Raw genomic sequence first — 19,403 nt, forward strand, 5'->3', positions numbered from 1 at the left:
GCAATGAGGCGCTTCCACCTCCAAATCTGGAGGAAATAAAGCACAAACCTGGACAAACCTACAGAAAGCAATCCCAATGACTCCCCTCTGCCTACACCAAGCACTTATCTTTTGGAAGCACCCATAGGGGGAAAACTAGCACTTTTTGCTCAAAATTGGCAGTTAATAACCCAGGACAAGTGGGTTCTAAACATTGTATCACAGGGATACAGATTTCATTTCCGCACTCTGCCAATGGCATATGGTTGGCCAGATCTGCCAAAAAATCAATGGGCAGAGGCACAGAAACAGGTTACGTCCCTTATGGATATGGGGCCATTCAGACAGTACCAGAACAGGAAAAAGGACAAGGTTTTTACTCAAGACTGTTCTTGGTACCCAGAAAGGACAAGGCCTGGTGGCCAATACTGGATTTATCGATTTTGAACACACCTGGACATTCCAAAATTCAAAATGCTGGCTTTGCAGCAGCTTCTGCCCATGCTGGGCAAGAATGCTTGGCTGGTGACTTTAGACCTAAAAGAGGCATACCTGCATGTCACAATAAGACAATCGTGCAGAAGATACCTCAGATTCAAGGCTGGCTTAATGCATTAACAGTTCTCTGCACTGCCCTTTGGCTTATCTACTGCACCCAGGGTCTTTACAAAATGCCTGGCACCAGTAATTGCATTTTGCAGACAAAAAAGTATACAAATATATCCTTACTTGGATGACTGTCACATTCAAGTAGAGAACAAGGACACTCTTCTTCAACACCTGGCGTTTGTGAAAAGGCTTCTAACATGCCTAGGGTACACAATATATGAAAAGAAGTCACAATTGGTACCATCTCAACAGATAACATTTCTGGGTGCAAGCTTGAATACAACTGCCCAGATGGCTTACCTCACGCCAGACAAACAAAGGCAACTGACTACTTACTTCAAACAGATGACAACCAAAACCCAGTTATCTGCAAGACAAATTCTACAGGCTCTGGGCTTCATGGCGTCCTGCATCCTACTGATTCCATATGCAAGACTGCATATGAGGAAACTTCAATGGTACCTAAAGAGTTTATGGAGTCAACATTCTCACAGTCTGGAAGCAATGATTCCTCTCATTCCCTGACTACAACAGGAGTTTCTATGGTTCGCAAAGGTATGTCACCAAAACATGGAACGGGCCTTCACTCTCCCCCCTGCCAGCCAAACCTAAACAACAAATGCATCAGATTATGCCTGGGGGGCCCACATGGCAGGAAGATGCATTCAAAACAAATGCATCTACATATCAACCAGAAAGAGATTCTAGCTGTTCAAAATGTCCTAACAGCCTTCAAGGACTTACTTCATCCAGGACAACTACTGATAAAGATGGACAACACCACAGTCATGTAGTATATAAACAAGCAAGGGGGCACACACCTCATACCCCCTTTGCAAATTAGCCATGGCACTGTGGGACACAGCTTTGACCTACCAAATACATCTTCAAGCTCAATTCCTGCCAGGAAAACAAAATACACTGGCAGACGATTTAAGCAGAAACCTTATGGATCCTCATGAGTGGAAACGAAATCCATAAGTCTTCAGCATGATAACAGAGAAATGGGGGAGCCCATACATAGATCTGTTTGCCTCTCCTCAAAATTATCAATTGAAAAGATTCTGCACAAGGACTTATTACAGACAAGCATGGAAAGTGGATGCTCTATCCTTCTGTTGGAAAAACCTCTCAGTTTACGCCTTTCCTCCTTTGCCTCTTCTCCCCAAGGTCCTCCTAAAAGTCAGACAAGAGAAACCAAAGATGATACTAATTGTCCTGGACTGGCCCTGCCAGTACTGGTACCCAATCCTAAGGAACTTGTCTCAATACCCAGCTTGGACCTTACCTCAAAGACCTCAACTACTGTCCCAGCAAAACAATCAGATCCTGCACAATCAACTACAGACACTAAACCTGGCAGCATGGCTGATCATGTAGTTATACAAACAACACCTCTCAGTAAAGCTGTGATGGATGTCATTTTGGAAGCCAGAAGGCCTAGTACTAGAAAATCTTATGCTGACAAATGGAAGAGATTCTGTGCTTGGAATCAAGCACAAAGAACTGATACAGCAGAACCAAATATTCCTCAGATATTACAATACTTAACTGAGATGCTTGACAAAGGCCTATCTTTCTCATCAATTAAAATCTATGCCTCTGCCATTTCGGCTCATTACAATACAGAGCCACCAATTTTTTCTCATCCTTTACTAAAGCAGTATCTTAGAGGAGCCAAAAATTTAAGGCCTCCTAGAAGATCACCATTACCTGCATGGGACCTCAATTATATGTTTGGAAAGCTCATCCTGCATCCATTTGAACCAGCTGCTACCGCTGATATAAAGTTCTTATCATGGAAAACAGCTCTGCTACTAGCAATTACTTCAGCAAGAAGAGTATCAGAGCTACAGGCCCTCATGGCTGTAGAGCCTTTTATCATATTTTACCCAGACAGGTTGTCTCTGAGGACAAATCCTACTTTTATGCCTAAGGTGGTTTCCAGTGTGGCTGTTAACCAAACAATTCATCTGCCAACCTTTCATCCAAATCCGCAGAACAAGGGGCAGAGAATTCTGCATTCCTTGGACGTACATAGGCAGCTAAGATTCTACTTGAGCAGGACTAAAGCTCTAAGAAAAACTGAGCAATTACTATTGACATATGCTGCAGGGTCAGAAGGAAAGACTATTTCAAAGCAGACAATTTTAAAGTGGATAAGCCACTGCATCTGTTTCTGCTACTTACACCATGGTAAACCTGTGCCCAAGGGCATTAGGTCTCATTCCACAAGAGCTGCAGCTACTTCAGCAGCCTTTCTCAGAGGAGTATCAACCAAAGACATTCTAGAGGCTGCTACTTGGAGTTCTGTTCACACCTTTACAAAGCATTATCATTTGCCTGTCTACTCTAAGTCCAGGGCAGGCTTTGCCACTGCAGTGTTGCAGGGCCTTATAGCCACACCTAATGCTGTTTAGCTCCAGCCTCCCAACCATAGCTTTGGGATTCTACCCAAATGTAATGACTGCAACAGTGAAACACGAAGAACATAGTACAGTTGTGTACACTTACCATAAATGTAGATGTTAGAGTGTATTCACTGTTGCAGTCTAGGTTACCCTCCCGCCATCCCCCTGTCATTCTGGAGTTTATCTTTCCTTCTCTATCTTCTACAACCTATGTGGTGTATTTGCTTGTAGATGAAGGTAAAGTTTATATTGATGCATGTATATATATATATATATATATATATATATATATATATATATATATATATATATACCTGTATATTTTTACTACCTTTTTGGGGGCAGCTAACATCGGGGGCAAGAAAAACTAAAGAAAATGGTGCCAGCTGCATGTTTTATACCCCTGACGACCTGATGTCATGGAAGAGAAGACAGCAACCGACGCAGGACCCAAGACTTTGGAATTCAGGCCGACTGAGAGCAACCTGCCAGCAGGTTACCCAAATGTAATGATGGCTTGAGGATCTTAGCCATGGTGTCTGACTTCCAATCACTGATCACTCCTTTTGGATAGGGAGCTATGCTTTTTATTAACTGTCTAGTGTAGCAGCAAAATTTCCATCAGTGAATTCGAGTTACTAATCATTTTCTCCTTGAGAGGTCTTAACCACTTTCCCATTACTGCACTGTGCCTGTAAGTAAGGAATTGAGGAAATTGTGGGGTTGCTGGCACATGTATGCAATAGAATTTTTCATTAGATCTAAAACACATTTCATCAAAAAAAAATACTGAAAAACATTATCACAATTTATATAAAGCAAATGTCATCAGGTAGAAATGACTGGAACACATTTCATGGAAAATTTCATAAACTATTACTATACCTTCAAATTTTTTTTTTTTGCAGGGAGGCTGCCTCCCTGCACCACTGTACCCCTTTTGTAAATCGTATATAACTCCAAGGTCATAAAACATTGGTGAAAAGAGAAAGCTCTTCACACACTGAATCACTGCTGGTGCAGAAACACAAGGGGTTGGGAGGGTGGCTTAATGGCTAAGGTGCTTGCCTTACAAACACAAGGTGCAGGGTTTGAGTCTCACAAGGGATATGGGCTAGCTTAAAATGGCTTTAGTACTAAACTATGAACCTCCAGAGATGGAGGTGCAACATAACAGTGGGCATTAGCAGGTACAAATACAGATCAACACTAATTTGTATTGTAATTCCTGTGATGCAAAACCCCACCAGCAGTGATTTCCTATTGCCTTACACATTTTTCTATGAAATGTGATGCTGCCATTTGTGTTTTCTATGAAATGTGTTTTAAATAAATTATGACCATGTTTCTTTTTTTTTTTGATGAAATGTGTTTTAGAGCAAATGACATGTACCCATACAATGATATTGACGGTAATGGTGTGTGTGTGTGTGTGTGTGTGTGTGTGTGTGTGCGTGTGCTTTTGTATGCTTGTATATGTTTGTGTGTGTGCATGTTTGTGCATGTTTCTGCGTGTGCGTGTGTGTGTGTGTGTGTGTGTGTGTGTGTGTGTGTGTGTGTGTGTGTGTGTGTGTGTGTGTGTGTGTGTGTGTGTGTGTGTGTGTGTGAGTGTATGTAAGCATGTATTTATGCACTAGACCATCCTAAGGAGCACCTGGGAGCAAAACTATATTTATACGTTTCCCTGATAAATTATATCAATCTCACCTTATTGCTTTTATGACAAGTTCTATATAATTGTCCTTTGCCATCCTCTTAGAGTAATAATTATCAATACCTGTTTTGGCTTTCAGTAAAATGTTGGCTAACATTACTCCATGCATTTTCACATTTGATTGTGATTACAAGACAGAAGATGACAGACAGACTATTCAGAACATCAACAGTGAATTAAGTGTGGCAGTGATGGATCACTAAAACTTCTAAAAAGCACACGTCCTGGAAGTAGACATCTCCCACAAATCCAGAATGTAATGGCTGTGCCCACATATCCAGAGTGCAGTGGCTGCATACATAAGTCCACAATATGATGGCAGCACCAATGCTGTAACATAACCTGTGCTAAGTACAAGCAGTGCTGTAGCATAAACTGTGCTACTTATAAACAGTGCCGTAGATAATCTGTGCTAAGTACAAGCAGTGCTGTAGCATGACCTGTGCTAAATACAAGCAGTGCTGTAGATAACCTGTGCTAAATACAAGCAGTGCTGTAGCATAACCTGTGCTAAGTACAAACAGTGCCGTAGATATGTACTAAGTGCAAGCAGTGCTGTAGCATATCCTGTGCTAAGTACAAACAGTGCTGTAGATAATCTGTGCCAAGTACAAGCAGTGCTGTAGCATAACCTGTGCTAAGTACAAGCAGTGCCATAGATAATCTGTGCCAAGTACAAACAGTGCCGTAGATAACCTGTGCTAAGTACAAGCAGTGCTGTAGCATGACCTGTGCTAAATACAAGCAGTGCTGTAGATAATCTGTGCTAAATACAACCAGTGGTGTAAGGCTTCTTTGTTGAAAGTACTAACTTTGGTATACTGCTTTGGTTAGTTTCAACATTCCCATGTAATACTGTCCCCTCTTAACGATGCAAATGTGTAGAATTCCAGGACCTTATTTTCATCTAGCACAAGTACCTCCACCAGTCATAAATATGGATATCCGTAGTAAGCCATGAGTAATTCTTATTATGGATAGCCCTAATAAGGCATGGCTAATGCTTAGAGACAATAATGACACTAAAGAAATTACTTAGCAATCTCCGTTATTGTCTTGATATTAAAACAGTTGATTGGGATCACACGTGCATGCCTGAAAATGCACACACACACATTTTTAAGGAGTCATACTTTTTCTGCACACACTACGTCAAGGTAAAGAAAAAGTTATGGATAAAACACCTCAGAACAATGGTCATGATCTGATTCTTTCTTCCTAGAGCACATCTACTCGTGTAAACTAAAGCTAATATATGCACCAGGAATTATTTTAAAGCAGCTTCCCATCATACTATAGGCTATGGACTGTGTTAGGGGTACATGTGGAGTCACAGCTCCTGCTCATTTTACCATGTCTGGGTAGTACATCCTCTTGTTTCAGTGTGCTGAGATAGTTCCAGACACTGTGAAGGGCCCGTAAATGTACTTAGGTCAGTGAGCTATTTTAAAATGGTGTTGTAGCTGCAGTGCCTAACTAAAGACTCTGCTCCAGAAGAAATTAGCAGTGACTCACAGCTCTTCCCTTTCTTATCTTCTGATATGTTTTGTAGTAAAACTGTTTTCCTTTTAGTGCTACTCCATTATATAGAAACTCATCAAAAACACATTGTGAGCTGACTGTAGCTGAGATAGTTTTATATGAAGAAGGGACAGGTCTTGAAGTTCTTCATATGCCAGTCAGTCAGATAAACCCAACTAATTACATAAAGAAACTGGAGTACCCCTTGGATAACCCAGCACAATGAACCACCATTAGCTTGCTGTAGTTCATATGGTGACATTTGAAAACTCAGCCCATAACTCATGTAATATTAACAGTGCACAAATAACAGGACTGTTAATTTTGCCACTCTTCTGCCTCCCTGCAAAAGCATGCACATGACTCCTTTTTTAAGCTGTTAACACAAATATTGCCAAGTTTTATCACATTCCAGATTATGCAGTTTAGGCAGAACAGTGCTGCAATTCCCTAACATCACAGTCACAAAAATAAGTTGTATTTAATGTTATTTAGTCCAATATTTTGATCATTGTTACTGTGGAGTGTGGCACATTTAATGTCACCAACAAACACCATTCTTGATGAATACACAAGTTTTCATCATAGCTAATATTAAAGCAAAGAGCACATTTTTTGCCATAGCAGTTGAATAGGTACAATCAGAATCAGCTATTTCATACACAGCAATCCTGCATGGTGTGTCTATAACTGAAACTCTGACATCAAAAGGACGTGACCAAAGAAAATGTAAGCGTATTTGAATGATGTTTTAAATATGTTTTAATTGAAATTTGCATCATTACTAATATAGTGGTTGCATGACTGAAAAATGTGTGTGTTGCATGTTTTCACTAACTGTGTTGTTTTCTGCACAGAATGGTTTTACTCCACTGCACATTGCTTGCAAGAAAAACCGTGTCAAAGTGATGGAGCTGTTAGTGAAGTATGGGGCCTCAATTCAAGCCATAACCGAGGTAGAGAAACACCTTTCTGTCCCTAGAGAGATCACCTCTCATTTTAGTTTAGCACAGCTCAGCAAGCCTTGTGCAGAGGAGTAAATATGTTGCTTTGTTCCACAGTCTGGCCTCACACCGATACATGTGGCTGCATTCATGGGCCACCTGAACATAGTCCTGCTGCTGTTACAGAATGGAGCATCGCCAGATGTCACTAACATTGTGAGTATGGCTTTAATTAAAAACAAAAGCAGTGTGCTCTGTTGCAAAGATCAAGTTGTTCATTGTAACTGGTTTTCAGCTTGAGTGAAATGAAAGAAAAAGTGTGATACCTAAGTGGAAAAGACAGGTGTAGTACAGATCACCTCCATTCTTACAATCCATATCCTTAACATTGTGCTGCTTTGATGCAGACCATCTCCTTTTTTACTTGTATGTCTTTTTAATACACAAGAAGGATTTGGGTGCAGTTTGCCATGGCTACTGGTTTAACATGTGGTACAGAAATTAAGACCTCATGACTACTGGCTGAGTGAACTGAATAAAATAACTACTGAAAAAGGGGTGATAGTGCTGGGTTTGTCATCAAAGTGTACTATTAGCACCATATTAGTGAATTTTAAACGGGTCAGAAAATAAAACTTGTTCTTTCTGTCCTTAGTGATTGGGTGGAGTGGTCACTGATCACAGCGTACTTATTTTAAAAGCAACATAACCATTTCTGCATGTAAAATAATAGTTTTTAGGGTGTTTCCTTTCCTTTATATTTTAAAGAAGAGGTACAGCTTACAGACTTGTCAAACCATTTCAAGGCTGCTACAGTAGCTTGCGATGAGAAAGAGGAAGACCGATTCAGTTACCTACCATACAATTAACATCCATTTGTTGTTAAAAGTGAAAATAGTGTTGGCAAAACTGAATTAATAAAAATTGTAATGAAAACAGCATAACAGTCAGAAATGCTTCTCTTGCACTCAAGAACATTTTTAAACATGCTAAAGCAATGTAAAATGATAGATTAAGACATAAAAAATATTCAGATTTCAAACTCATGGACAAGGTACCACTACTACTGTTATTAAGTGTGTTGGTGAATTGCTAATGCACTTATTACGTTTTCAGATGGGACCCCATCAGTTTAAGAAATAAATGAGAAACCTTCTGAATAAATGTGAAGTTAGAAGATTGATTGGCTGCATCCACTAAATCAGATAATGTAGAAAACTGTATGAAACTGAAAAAAACTGTCCCAGAGGTAACATGCCTGATCAGAAACAAATAATAAGCATTTGCCAATGCCGGACATGGACTTGCAATAGCAGTGATATGTAATCATATAGATTAATGGTATATGCTGAAAAAACAAGTAAAAATGTAAAGCAGTGAAATGAAAGATAGTGCAACCATTGTATATTATTTAAGTGAAGCAAGCAGTTAGGTAGTTTTTATCATAAATGTAAATAATTTTAAATACTACAATGCACACTCTTTTCTATTTAAATAATTTTTAATGGTGCTGACAAGTAATGACACTACATTTAAAACAGTGAACATGACAAATAATAATTGGTTTTAAGTGTAGCAATAAACCTTTTTAATAAAAAACTATATTAGACAACCAATACAAGCATAACAAAATTATAACAAGCAAAATTCAGTTGAAGACTAAAAAATTCTATTTCAGAAATGGTACAAAAGATATAGCCAGATAAAAGTTTATAATTAATAAGTCAAGTAATTCAAAAAAAAACCTTCCCAGACAGCTTCAGTCACTGAATTTGTTTTTAAATGTGTTGGATAACTACAAGCTTTTACATATTTCTGCATGGAAGAAGAGAAAAAGAGTTTGAATACATGGAAGCAAAAAAAAAAAAAAAAAAGAGGCTTGGGCATGCCCATCCTGGAGGGTAAGCATTTGCCAATGATGATCCCTGAGAGGAGGCATGGTCCACAGTGAGGTGCTGCCCTCAGATGGTGTTGATGAGCACAGGTCAGGGGTCAGGTAAAAGTGTGTAGGTCATACATAAGTACAGCGGACCTCTCTCGCCCAAGATGCAGTTAGGATCCTCACTAGACCCAGCCAAAATTTGGGCAGAGGACCAGGGTGGTGAATCAGAGTGGCAGTAGCCCCAGTGAAGGATGAGAGTCAGTGAGATGGCTGTCAGAATAACAGTAAAAGGGACGGACTATCAAAAATCTATAAGGGCCTGTAGCTGTACAATTTAGCATATGAATAAGTGTTTAACCATAAGCCAAGATTTAGTTCCCTTAGTCATCTGGTGATGCAGCGGTTAGCATTGTTGCCTCACAGCAAGAGGTTCTTTGGTTCGATCCATGGCTGGGGTGCCGTCTGTGTGGAGTCTGCATGTCCTCCCTGTGGTCATGTGGATTTCCTCCAGGTGCTCTGATTTCCTCCCACATCCCAAAGACAAGCTGTAGGTGGATTGGACACTCTAAATTGGCCCTAGGTGTGCATGTGTGTGCCTTCCATGGAAGGTTGGTTGCCGGGCTGGCAACTCGACACTGTAAAACTCTACTGCCAGTCATGAGCAGACAGGTAATCCACTGTGGCGACCCCTAACCGGGAAAAGCCGAAAGAAGAAGAATAAGTCATCATTGCCTTTTACAGCATACTGCCATAGCTAATAAAACAAGAATGAGCGAAGGGTGCAGTCAGCAAAGAAAGTAAAATAAAATGCATGAAGAATCGACTGTTTATTTAAAACAATAAAACAGCTAAAAATGTGAGTGCTTAAAAGTGCACATCAGACAATTGTCTTGTCTGATGAAGCGACTGGCATGTTGCGAAAGTGCTCACATTTTTATCTCTTTTATTGTTTTTAAATAAACAGTCATGCTGTGTAAGTTCTTTGTGCAGCATTTTATTTTTACTTTATATATTGCCATACCTCTCAAATGTCCTGGAGTTCACATTACATCCCTGAGTTTGCCTCATATATTTGTGCTGTCCCTCATAATGTTTTCATATATCTGTTCCATCACTCAGCATTACAGTCATGTGATACTGTCAGACATTAGAGTGCCATACTTCTCATTGTTCAGAAAATACACGTGGATACAAAGTGTATTGTTCTGTTCACTTTGTCAGTACATTCCAGTAACATCTAAAATGTGCCCCTGATTTTGAGCATGCACCCCACTATTATCTATGATTTTCTCAGTAATTCTTGAGCAAAGCAGTTGAAAGCTATGGCAGTGCCTATCAGCAGTACATGCTTCCTATGCAGCCTTCCTAAATATACCAGTCACACATGAAGACTTTAGTTCACCACCACTCCTGTGTAGGAGAGGTGATTCATTATCACCAGCAGATTGGGCGACAAGGGTTTGAATATTAATCTCACTGCCATGATTTAATAGAGAACATCAAACCTTGTTGTTTACCCCTCAAAAGCTCTTTATGAATCCTACTGGTCAGTGAATATGGCCTGAGAGAAATGCAGGGTTTGGGGAGCAGTATTCAGGATCTGGGTCAACAACAAACTGCTCATTGGTGATCCATAATGGAATCAAATCAGCCACAAGGCCTGTAGATATCAGTAGTCACTGCTGCAGATCATTCTTTTTTAGTTTGTTAGGGATGCAGGCCTACTTCAAAAGACTTAATTCCATGAATATGCTTAAAGTGTTTAGTCAAATCAGATGGTAATCTGTGTAAACATGGTTTTAAAAGTGTCAGAAGTTGAAGAGCATAAGAGTTATAGTCGTTTGGGAGAAGACGTTTACTGTACAGTCTGTCATGCAGTTATCACTGCATCATTACCTCTAAAAGCGAACAGAAGACTGAAGAGTATAGAACACCTCATGATGAGGGAACACCAGGAGAAGTTTGGCAGTTTAAACCCCACCCCAAAAGTTTAGGATTTGATACGATAACTTATGATAAGGTAATGTAATAGGTTTGAGGAAAACATATTAATTTAATATAGTCAATATATATTATTTTGATGAGTATCTGGGTATGGAGACACAAAAAGTTTATATGAAAAATGTTTTAGAAAGATAGGCATCTTTTCTGCTGGAGTTTTGGAAAATAAGGCAAATGTTTAGGTTTGCTATTTCTTAATGCATTGATAACAAACACTATTTCATATTTTTGGAATGTATATGAATGATCCCTAGATATTTCAGGATTGTAATCATTTTTGTATTATATAAATGGTTAAGTTAATATGAGTATAATCCTACAGGAAGTAAACTCTGTGTGCGTGTGTGTGTGTGTGTGTGTGTGTGTGTGTGTGTGTGTGTGTGTGTGTGCGCGCTTGTGTGTGTGTGTCTGTATATTTAAGATATAATTAGAACATTTTGATACAAGATAAATAATAGGATAATAGAAGGTTAAACTATGGAGGACACAAATACATAGTTACATTATCTATAAAAATAATGTATGAAATTAAAACATCACAACATTTTGGAAAATGGACTGGTTCAGATTTCATACATATGTTAAGTAAGTATGGAGATATGGGACAACCTTTAGGCTTCAAATAGCTGCCTTAAGTAGATAGTCTAGTAGAGGAGATTAAATAAAGCATCTGGACCTGTTTAATGAAGTTTTATATTTAACTTTTCTTCTTTTATCATGAAAAAATGAAGTTCACTGTGTCAAATGCATTCATGGCTATCACAAGTGTAAGTATAAATATGTGACCTAGAAAAAACCTTTAATAGGAAATAGGATCTCCAGATAGGGGTCCATTATCTGCTTGGATTTAAAAAAGTCACCTTTTTCAAAGAGAATACCTTGTTTTGATTCTGTTAAGTAGAATTGATGCATAAAACTGAAGCAAAAACAAAGAATAAAATTATAATGATATGGACAGTTCTGAAGTGATGCAGTTGATAGGAAAACTGTATTATATCACTGTATTTCAGATATACATGCAATAACCTAAAACAAACTGGCCAGAAATGATTACAGTCTAACCAACTAATCTAATTAAGGTATATAATTAAGTATTTAGATATTTGTTACTTGCATCATTTAGGATGCACAAATTGGGATGGTATAATTCATAATGATGTAAATGTTCTAGATGTACTGTATATATTGATCCTCTTGTTTTAATTTCTCCAAGTCTTTTGGGTTTCTAATACATTGAGGGGAATGGACCCCATTCCTAAGTCAAAGTATGATTAAAGTTCATGCAGTTAATATTGTTTCAATCTTTGAGGTCAGCCAGAAGTGCTCTATGCAGCACCAGAAATGTGACCAGTAATGACTCCTTCTGCAATTCGTATGGAGTTACATATATCGGTAAAATATCTAAATACAATTGTAGATTCTTTTTTAGGAGGCTCATTTCTCCTACTACTATTGTAACTATCTGGGTGTCCTTCTTCCACATTGCACTCATTATGACTTTGTGTCTGTCTGCCTTTATGTAAGACAATCTTGATGACTTTGTGTATCAATTTCAATGACCAATGCTACTTTTGTCTTCTTTTCATGGACTACTATATCTGGTTTAATCACATCTATTTTTGAACTATTGGTAATTGGTGATCCCATGTGATATAAACTTCATCATTCTGTATAATGCTTTGTGACTTATCTTTCCAAAGCTTCTCCGCTACTTCAGTATTGTAATGTTTGTACACTCCTCAATGCAACAGTCTTGTCACAGTATTATGTCTTTCAGTATACAGTCCTTCTGCAATTGGTGTATCACACCCAGCAACAAGATGTGCGATTGTTTCCAGTTCTGTTTTACAGAACCTGCATTTGTCTGTTTCTCCCACATGTTCAATGGACTTTGTAAAACAGTGTGTACATAGTTCACTGTCCTAGGATGCCAGTATTAGCCTTTCATCTTTTGGTATAAACTCACTTTTCTTTAAGCATTCTTGCTTAAGATCCTGATCAACACAATGTTGTTCCAAGGGTTTTCTGTACTTGCAACTATATTTATGCCTTTTCCACATTTCTTGCCTTCTCATCTGAGCCTTCTCCTTATAGTCTTTTGTTTTTTGGCACATTCAGCTGCTGTCTAAACTTTGTCTACTTTTGGATTGATTTCTATTCCCACTTGGCATTGATATGCTTTTGCAAAAATAAGCAAAGAAGTCAACTTAGATTTGTTCTCTTTTATAACATTCACTATGTTTTGATCTGGTGAGGTCAGCAGATATGTATGTAGTCCTACAGTTGCATATCTGTACATGTAATCAGTTTTGAGGAGGCCCATACCTCCTTCAGAGCAAGGAGTATATCATCTTGGTAAACACTAATATTATATATCATTTGGTAAGCCTGAATGAAGCATTTTTCTTCTTTTCCTGTCCAACTGATCCAGGACCTTTTGGAGCCAGTCATTCACCCTAAAACTGTAAGTTAGAACAAGAAGAGCAAATTGGTTTATTGCCTGGACTTTGTTCTTAGATGTCAGGGCTGTTTTCAGCATTAATTTTAGTCTTCTAAAATATTCCTTACTGAGTTCTGTTCACGTGTCCATGTTATTGTTGATCCCCTCCTGCTCAAGTTCTGTTATATCACATTCCTGTCTCAGACTGATGTTTTCTTGGTGCTGCAGCTTTCATACTTAAAGATTGCTTTTGGCAACTGTATCAAGATCAAATGACATTTGTATATCTTCTGAGAAAGTTTTGACCATTTACAGTTGTGATTTCAGCTCCTCATCTGATGAACTTTACAGTTTTATATCATCCATAATTTTCATGGGTGGCGAAAGCCAGGGTACCTTTTTGGCTAGGCTTATATAGGCCCTAGGGCCAATAGCCTAGTACCTACCTATGAACCTATGAATCCACAAAAAGAAGTCAAGTAGTCTTTACACCTTGTTTTCTGGGACCCAAATTGTAACTGTGACGTAATCTGGTAAGTAGACAGGTTAATGGGTTATGGGCAAGACAAAACAGCAGCAGTGACAGAGAGTCACCCTGGAATGTCCCACTTTGAATTTTTATCCCTGGAATAATACTTTGTCCTTCATCATGGCTTAGCTGCAGTATGGTTGGTCATGTTTCACGGTCACTGTAATGTAATTGATGACTGTAGGGTGTGTTTTATACATCTGTAAGTACTCCTTTATCCATGAATATGGGATGTCAAATTCTTTTTTGTAATCTGTCCATGCGATACTTAGAGTCTTCCACTTTTTACAAATATCCATTATGACTTTATTTAACAACAAATGATTCTTTGTTCCATATGACTTTTTCTTTTGTTACCCTTTTGTTCTATTGCCATGACTGAGTTTTCCTCTAAATGACTATAAACTCTTTCAGCATCAATTCCAGTATATAGTTTATACGTTGTCAAAAGGCAAGTTATTGGTCTATAGTTTTTAGGATAGTTAGCAGGTTCACTCTTAAAGAGGAGTATCATTTCTTCCTGTTTTTAACCATTTTATTGTCTGTTTGGGATGAGCATGTAAATAACTCTTTCTCAGGGCTAAATCTTCCTGTAAGGATGTTAATACTTTTAGCCAGAAGTTAGGTATCGCATCTAGGCCTGAGGTTTTCCATTTAGGAGCTTTTCTTAATTTTGTTTCAATTTCTCTGTCCATTTCTTCATCCCATTTCATATCCTATACATTTGGACGTCTTACTGTTTCTTTTACTACTATACATTTAGAATCTTTCTTATGTCTCACACAGTCTTCATGGACATTTTTCCAAAATGTGTCTTATTTCTTCTTTTTTGGTGATGGTCTTTCTATTCCTTTTGCTTTGTTTCCCAGTTCTCTGTAAATCTTTTTGGGTCATCAGTGAATTGCTTATTTTGTACTTTGCCTTTATATTTACCTGCATGCCGTCTAAGTTTTTCTCTCTGTCTTGATATCTTTAGTATAGTAATAGTGTGTGACAGATCCTGGTCGGTTTTGATACTGCACATTGCTTTTATCATGTCTATATTTATAAATATTTTTCTTGATCTGTTCCCTTCTATAAAAGTGACACTTTTTGTTTTACTTGCTTTATAGTATTCTGTATTCGATACTTCTATGATGTCATTTGATTTCTTCCCTTTCTTTCCGTTGTTGCTGTGTGTTTTTGTGGTAAGACTTTATCTGTCATTAATGTAGCTGCACAGTAATATATACTATTTACTTATGTTATAGCACATGAATTTCTGTTGATACTCTTGATTATTGTGTTCATTTGTTATATTAGACTTCTAACATGTTGGGTTTTAATGACTTTCTGTAATCTATTTCTTTGATCAATCTTAATGTCTGTCTCTATAAAATCACGCGACTCTTCACTTAAGTCATTTTCTTTTAAACTGAGGGAACATTCTTTGTTCTCCATTTCCTGCTGGCATTGTACAGAAAGTTCTAGAACATCTTCCTTTGACATATTCTCTTCAACTGTATCCTGTGTCATCCATTCCTCTTTTGTATGGGAACTCACTGGCCTATCGCTCCACAGCATTGACTGCGTCAGAGTTGACATCATTTCTTTCTCCTTCCCTTGGTTTTTTAACTCTAATTGAATTTTTATACTGGTTTCCAGCTGAAGGTTCCAGATTTTCTTCATGTGACAAGTAATCAGATGCTTCCCATTCTACCTATCTCTGCTTAATTTGGGGACTTATTGTTAAATCATCCTGTGACATTACCGGAGTTGGATTTTCTACATAAAATCCTTCACTTCACAGGTAATCCATAACTTCAGTTTCTATTTCTTTAACTTCTCCATTACTAATCCTCTTTTCTACTTTCCCCCTATGTTTTCATAGTTTTTGTGTTGTGAAATTTTCCATATCTGGATGCCTTTGGCTGTATTCTCTTCAAATATCTTTGGTGCTGCTTTTTTTAGTATTGATTCATTTTGCTTTATCCGTTGCATAAGTATTGCACCATATTAAATCTCTTTTTCTTTCCTATATTCATAGGGTTGCAACCTTTTGTTGTGGCTAAAACTGGACCAATGCCGCACCCCTCGCATCACCCATGACCCCGCTCATTTCTGCCCCTCTCCCATCCACGTTCTGCCCATTTTGTGATGTCATCATGACAGCAGCCGATTAGGAACAACCTCTTTTTCCATTCATGATGCTGCTTTCTGCTGATTTACTATGCTTTTATGTAAAATAGCATAGTAAATCTGCCAATTTAACAAACTCTAATAGTCTGATTCCCTTTCTGAGAAAGAATACCAGAGTTTTAACAGTGTTTTCCAGACTACCAGATAATCAGCTTGATTTCTGGATAGTCCGAGAAAAATGGATAGGTGGCAACCCCTACATCTTCATATTTCTTTTTCAGATGTCTCCTTCTTCACCTGTTTCTCCTTACTTTGGGAACTCATTGTTTCATCATGCTGTGACATAACCTGTGTTCAGCTTTCTACAGTAAATCCTTCACTTCACAGGTATTCCATAGCTTCAATTTGTTTAACTTCTACTTTACTAATCTTCTGTTCTACATTCAGCCTTTTGATCATATTTTTGCTTGTGAAATTTTCTGTAGCTGGGTGCCATTGTCTGTATTTCATTTCAAATATCTTTGGAGGTGCTTTTTTTGTATTGATTAGTTTGGCTTTCTCCTTTGCATAAATATTGCACCATATCAGATATCTAGCTCTCTTTCACATGTCCATGTTTCTTTTTTATACCTTTTAAAAATCTCCTCAGTGACTTCTTTTCCCAGACTGTCCAAAGTTCTTAGTCTATATAATGTTTTTCATGGATATGCTGTATTAATGAACACAATTTTGTATTTGATGCATTTGCAGTTTGTCTTGTGCAAGTATTTTTCTTTCCTCCAATTTCTCTCTTAATCTTTTTGAATATCTTCTGTCTGGAAATTCTGGGCATAATAGTAACAGTACATAATTTCTTTCTTTCTTAACCTCAGTAGTCTACTCTGTCATCTTTATGGATCTTTTTTGGTCTGCCGTTTTTGTGTTTTTTTTGTGGACTAGAATGGGGGGGGGGGCATCTTCCCCATGAGCCTGGCCTAACCCCATTGTCAGAATCTTTCCATGTCTTGAGGGTTCTACACTGTCATTTTTCCCATTCATGGCACCAGTGCATGTACCAGGTTTGGACACTGTTTTTGTCCTGGGGACATGTGCACCCAGCTGTCTATTTTATTTTTTAACCTACTTCTGTCCATGATATACACTATGTAAAACACAGTTTCTGTATCAGTGTTGTTTTGGTGAGATCTTGGGGAAAAATGTATTGTTCCATTATAGAAACAGCAATGAGGCAGTAATAGCAAAAACCTTTATTGGGTCCTGAATACTGAAAATAAAATAGGCTAGTCAGTAGCAGAGGTTGCCTGTTGTTTAAGTAATAAGACACAAAGTGGTGTGCAGTTATATAGATTTTGCCACAATCCTATGAGCATTGTGAGACACAAGCCTCAAGGGTTATCGTGCCTCACAGGTTCCTGGGAATGCAGTAACTTAAAGTTTGAATTAACTAGTTTAAGTAGCAGGGAGATTCATTTGATACTGTATTTAAACAAACTAGTTCTCCCACAACAGTAATAAAAGCTTCTGAAAAAATTAAAAGCACATTTTTGTCTGGATTTTAATTTGATCGCTGCTACATTCTCAATGTTGTCTAAAGGAATACCATAAATTGATTAAGTTATAGGCAGTGTATTCATGAAATTAAATCTATTGATATGAGCAAGAATGTTGAAAACACTTTTTCCAAAAATATTTTATTGGAGATTTTTGCTGTTAGTGTGAAATCACATCTGTGGTGGAATGGCACAATCACACTACTACAGTTTATAAGGTGGGAGTCCCATAGATGGCATGTTGATAATGTATCTCCTAAAAATTCATAATAGTAAAGTTACAAACATGTTTACCAGACCTATAGAAAGACTGAAGTACAGCAAAGATGGGTAAGACAATGAGCATCTAAAAACCTTATTTTACAGCTATGGGTTTAATTCCTTCAGTCTACACTTGTGTATATGAAACTAGTAGGAAGTCAGTTAACCAGCCAGTGCTCCTGCGTTGACCTGAAAGGACACACATGTGTTTTTCTAGTCTTGTGTAATTAAAAATGTATAAAAACATAAATGCAGGCTCATCACTGTAATAGTAACTCTGTACTACACTTTCAGAAAACTCAGCTTATGATCTAAAAACATATTCCTTCCAAAAGAAAAAAAATGCTTTTAAGGTAGCCCAGGTACACTGAAATGAACTGTATTCCCCATCGGTGCTTCCATTAGACCACCTGTGCATTGCCACATGCTCTAACTGCAACACATATGGGTAGATACTGTATAAGCCCTGCACCCACCATGGATTTTGTTTTTAATATTCTAGTGAGAGTAAAGAACAGTATCAAGCACTCACCTGCCCTCAGGTCCCCTGGTTTACTGTAACAAGGTGTGCTTGAAGAGGCTTGTTATAATCATTTGTTTAAATGGCTCATGCACCTCGGGAATACATATGAGAGTGTATATACATATGAAAAGATTTTTTTCCTTTTATTTCTTTATCTCTCCTCTTTCTATCATATCTACAGCCTTCTGAGTGCCCCATGCCATTACTTGGTCTGCAGCACTCCAATCAAACTCTAGACCAATGCCTTAAATTTAGCTGTAGTAAGTTAGGATCTTAAGGATGTCCTGGGGAGTTATGTTGTCTAACATCCCTCCATTTTTCCCCTTTTTTGGCCTTCCCAGTTTCTCCACCCCCCCCCCCCTTGTGAACCTTGTAGTTTATCTGAGGGGCGAGAATGCAGTGGTGACATGTGATGTATTGATCCACCTCTGCAGCAGATCAGCCTTGTCTCCACCCTTCCCCACTGACCACACCTCCCAACAGCAATGCCCCAGCCTCCACCAGGGATCGCCCAGAAGGCCACCCTCCCTAGCTGATAACTCCCATCTCTGCCTGCCACTCTATTAGTTCGCTGAGCCACCAATTTAATGTGGTCTGGCTAGACCATAATCAGGCCTTTATCCCTGTGTGCCACTGGTGTGACTGAAAATTTGTAACACATGGAAGGAGCAGAGAGAAATGAGATTTGCATGCATTCTTCCTTTTGTGCGATTTCTTGTGGTGTGCTCCTTATGAACTCACTTCAATTTGCATTGAAATTTTTGGCTATGAGGAAAGATCTGAGTGCTGAGCTAACAGACGTTTGTTAGGGGGACATTGTTTAACTGACACAACTGATGAAAAGTCACCTGACTGCAAGTAAGTGTTGACTTTTTGCTTAAGTAACTTGCTCTGAACCTCACAGTCTGCAAATGCAGACAG

The 19,403-nt window shown here is 38.3% G+C and overlaps 1 protein-coding gene across 31 annotated transcripts in view; it reads left to right on the top strand.

Annotated features, from left to right (window-relative positions):
- ANK2 (ankyrin 2) overlaps nucleotides 1–19,403 on the top strand; it is a 3,034,032-nt gene that overhangs the window by 1,959,728 nt on the left and 1,054,901 nt on the right. For 26 of the 31 annotated variants that reach the window (XM_044061567.1, XM_044061562.1, XM_044061555.1 and 23 more), the window contains 2 exons: nucleotides 7,092–7,190; nucleotides 7,296–7,394. The exons of the other annotated variants lie outside the window; for them this stretch is intronic. In XM_044061567.1, coding sequence (XP_043917502.1) covers nucleotides 7,092–7,190; nucleotides 7,296–7,394 — 198 coding nt within the window. The remainder of the gene's footprint in view (nucleotides 1–7,091; nucleotides 7,191–7,295; nucleotides 7,395–19,403) is intronic. 31 annotated transcript variants of the gene reach the window in all.

The sequence above is a fragment of the Protopterus annectens genome, chromosome 2.part0 (assembly GCF_019279795.1).
Source record: "Protopterus annectens isolate FY-2018-M chromosome 2.part0, PAN1.0, whole genome shotgun sequence".
NCBI classification, from domain to species: Eukaryota; Metazoa; Chordata; order Ceratodontiformes; family Protopteridae; genus Protopterus; species Protopterus annectens.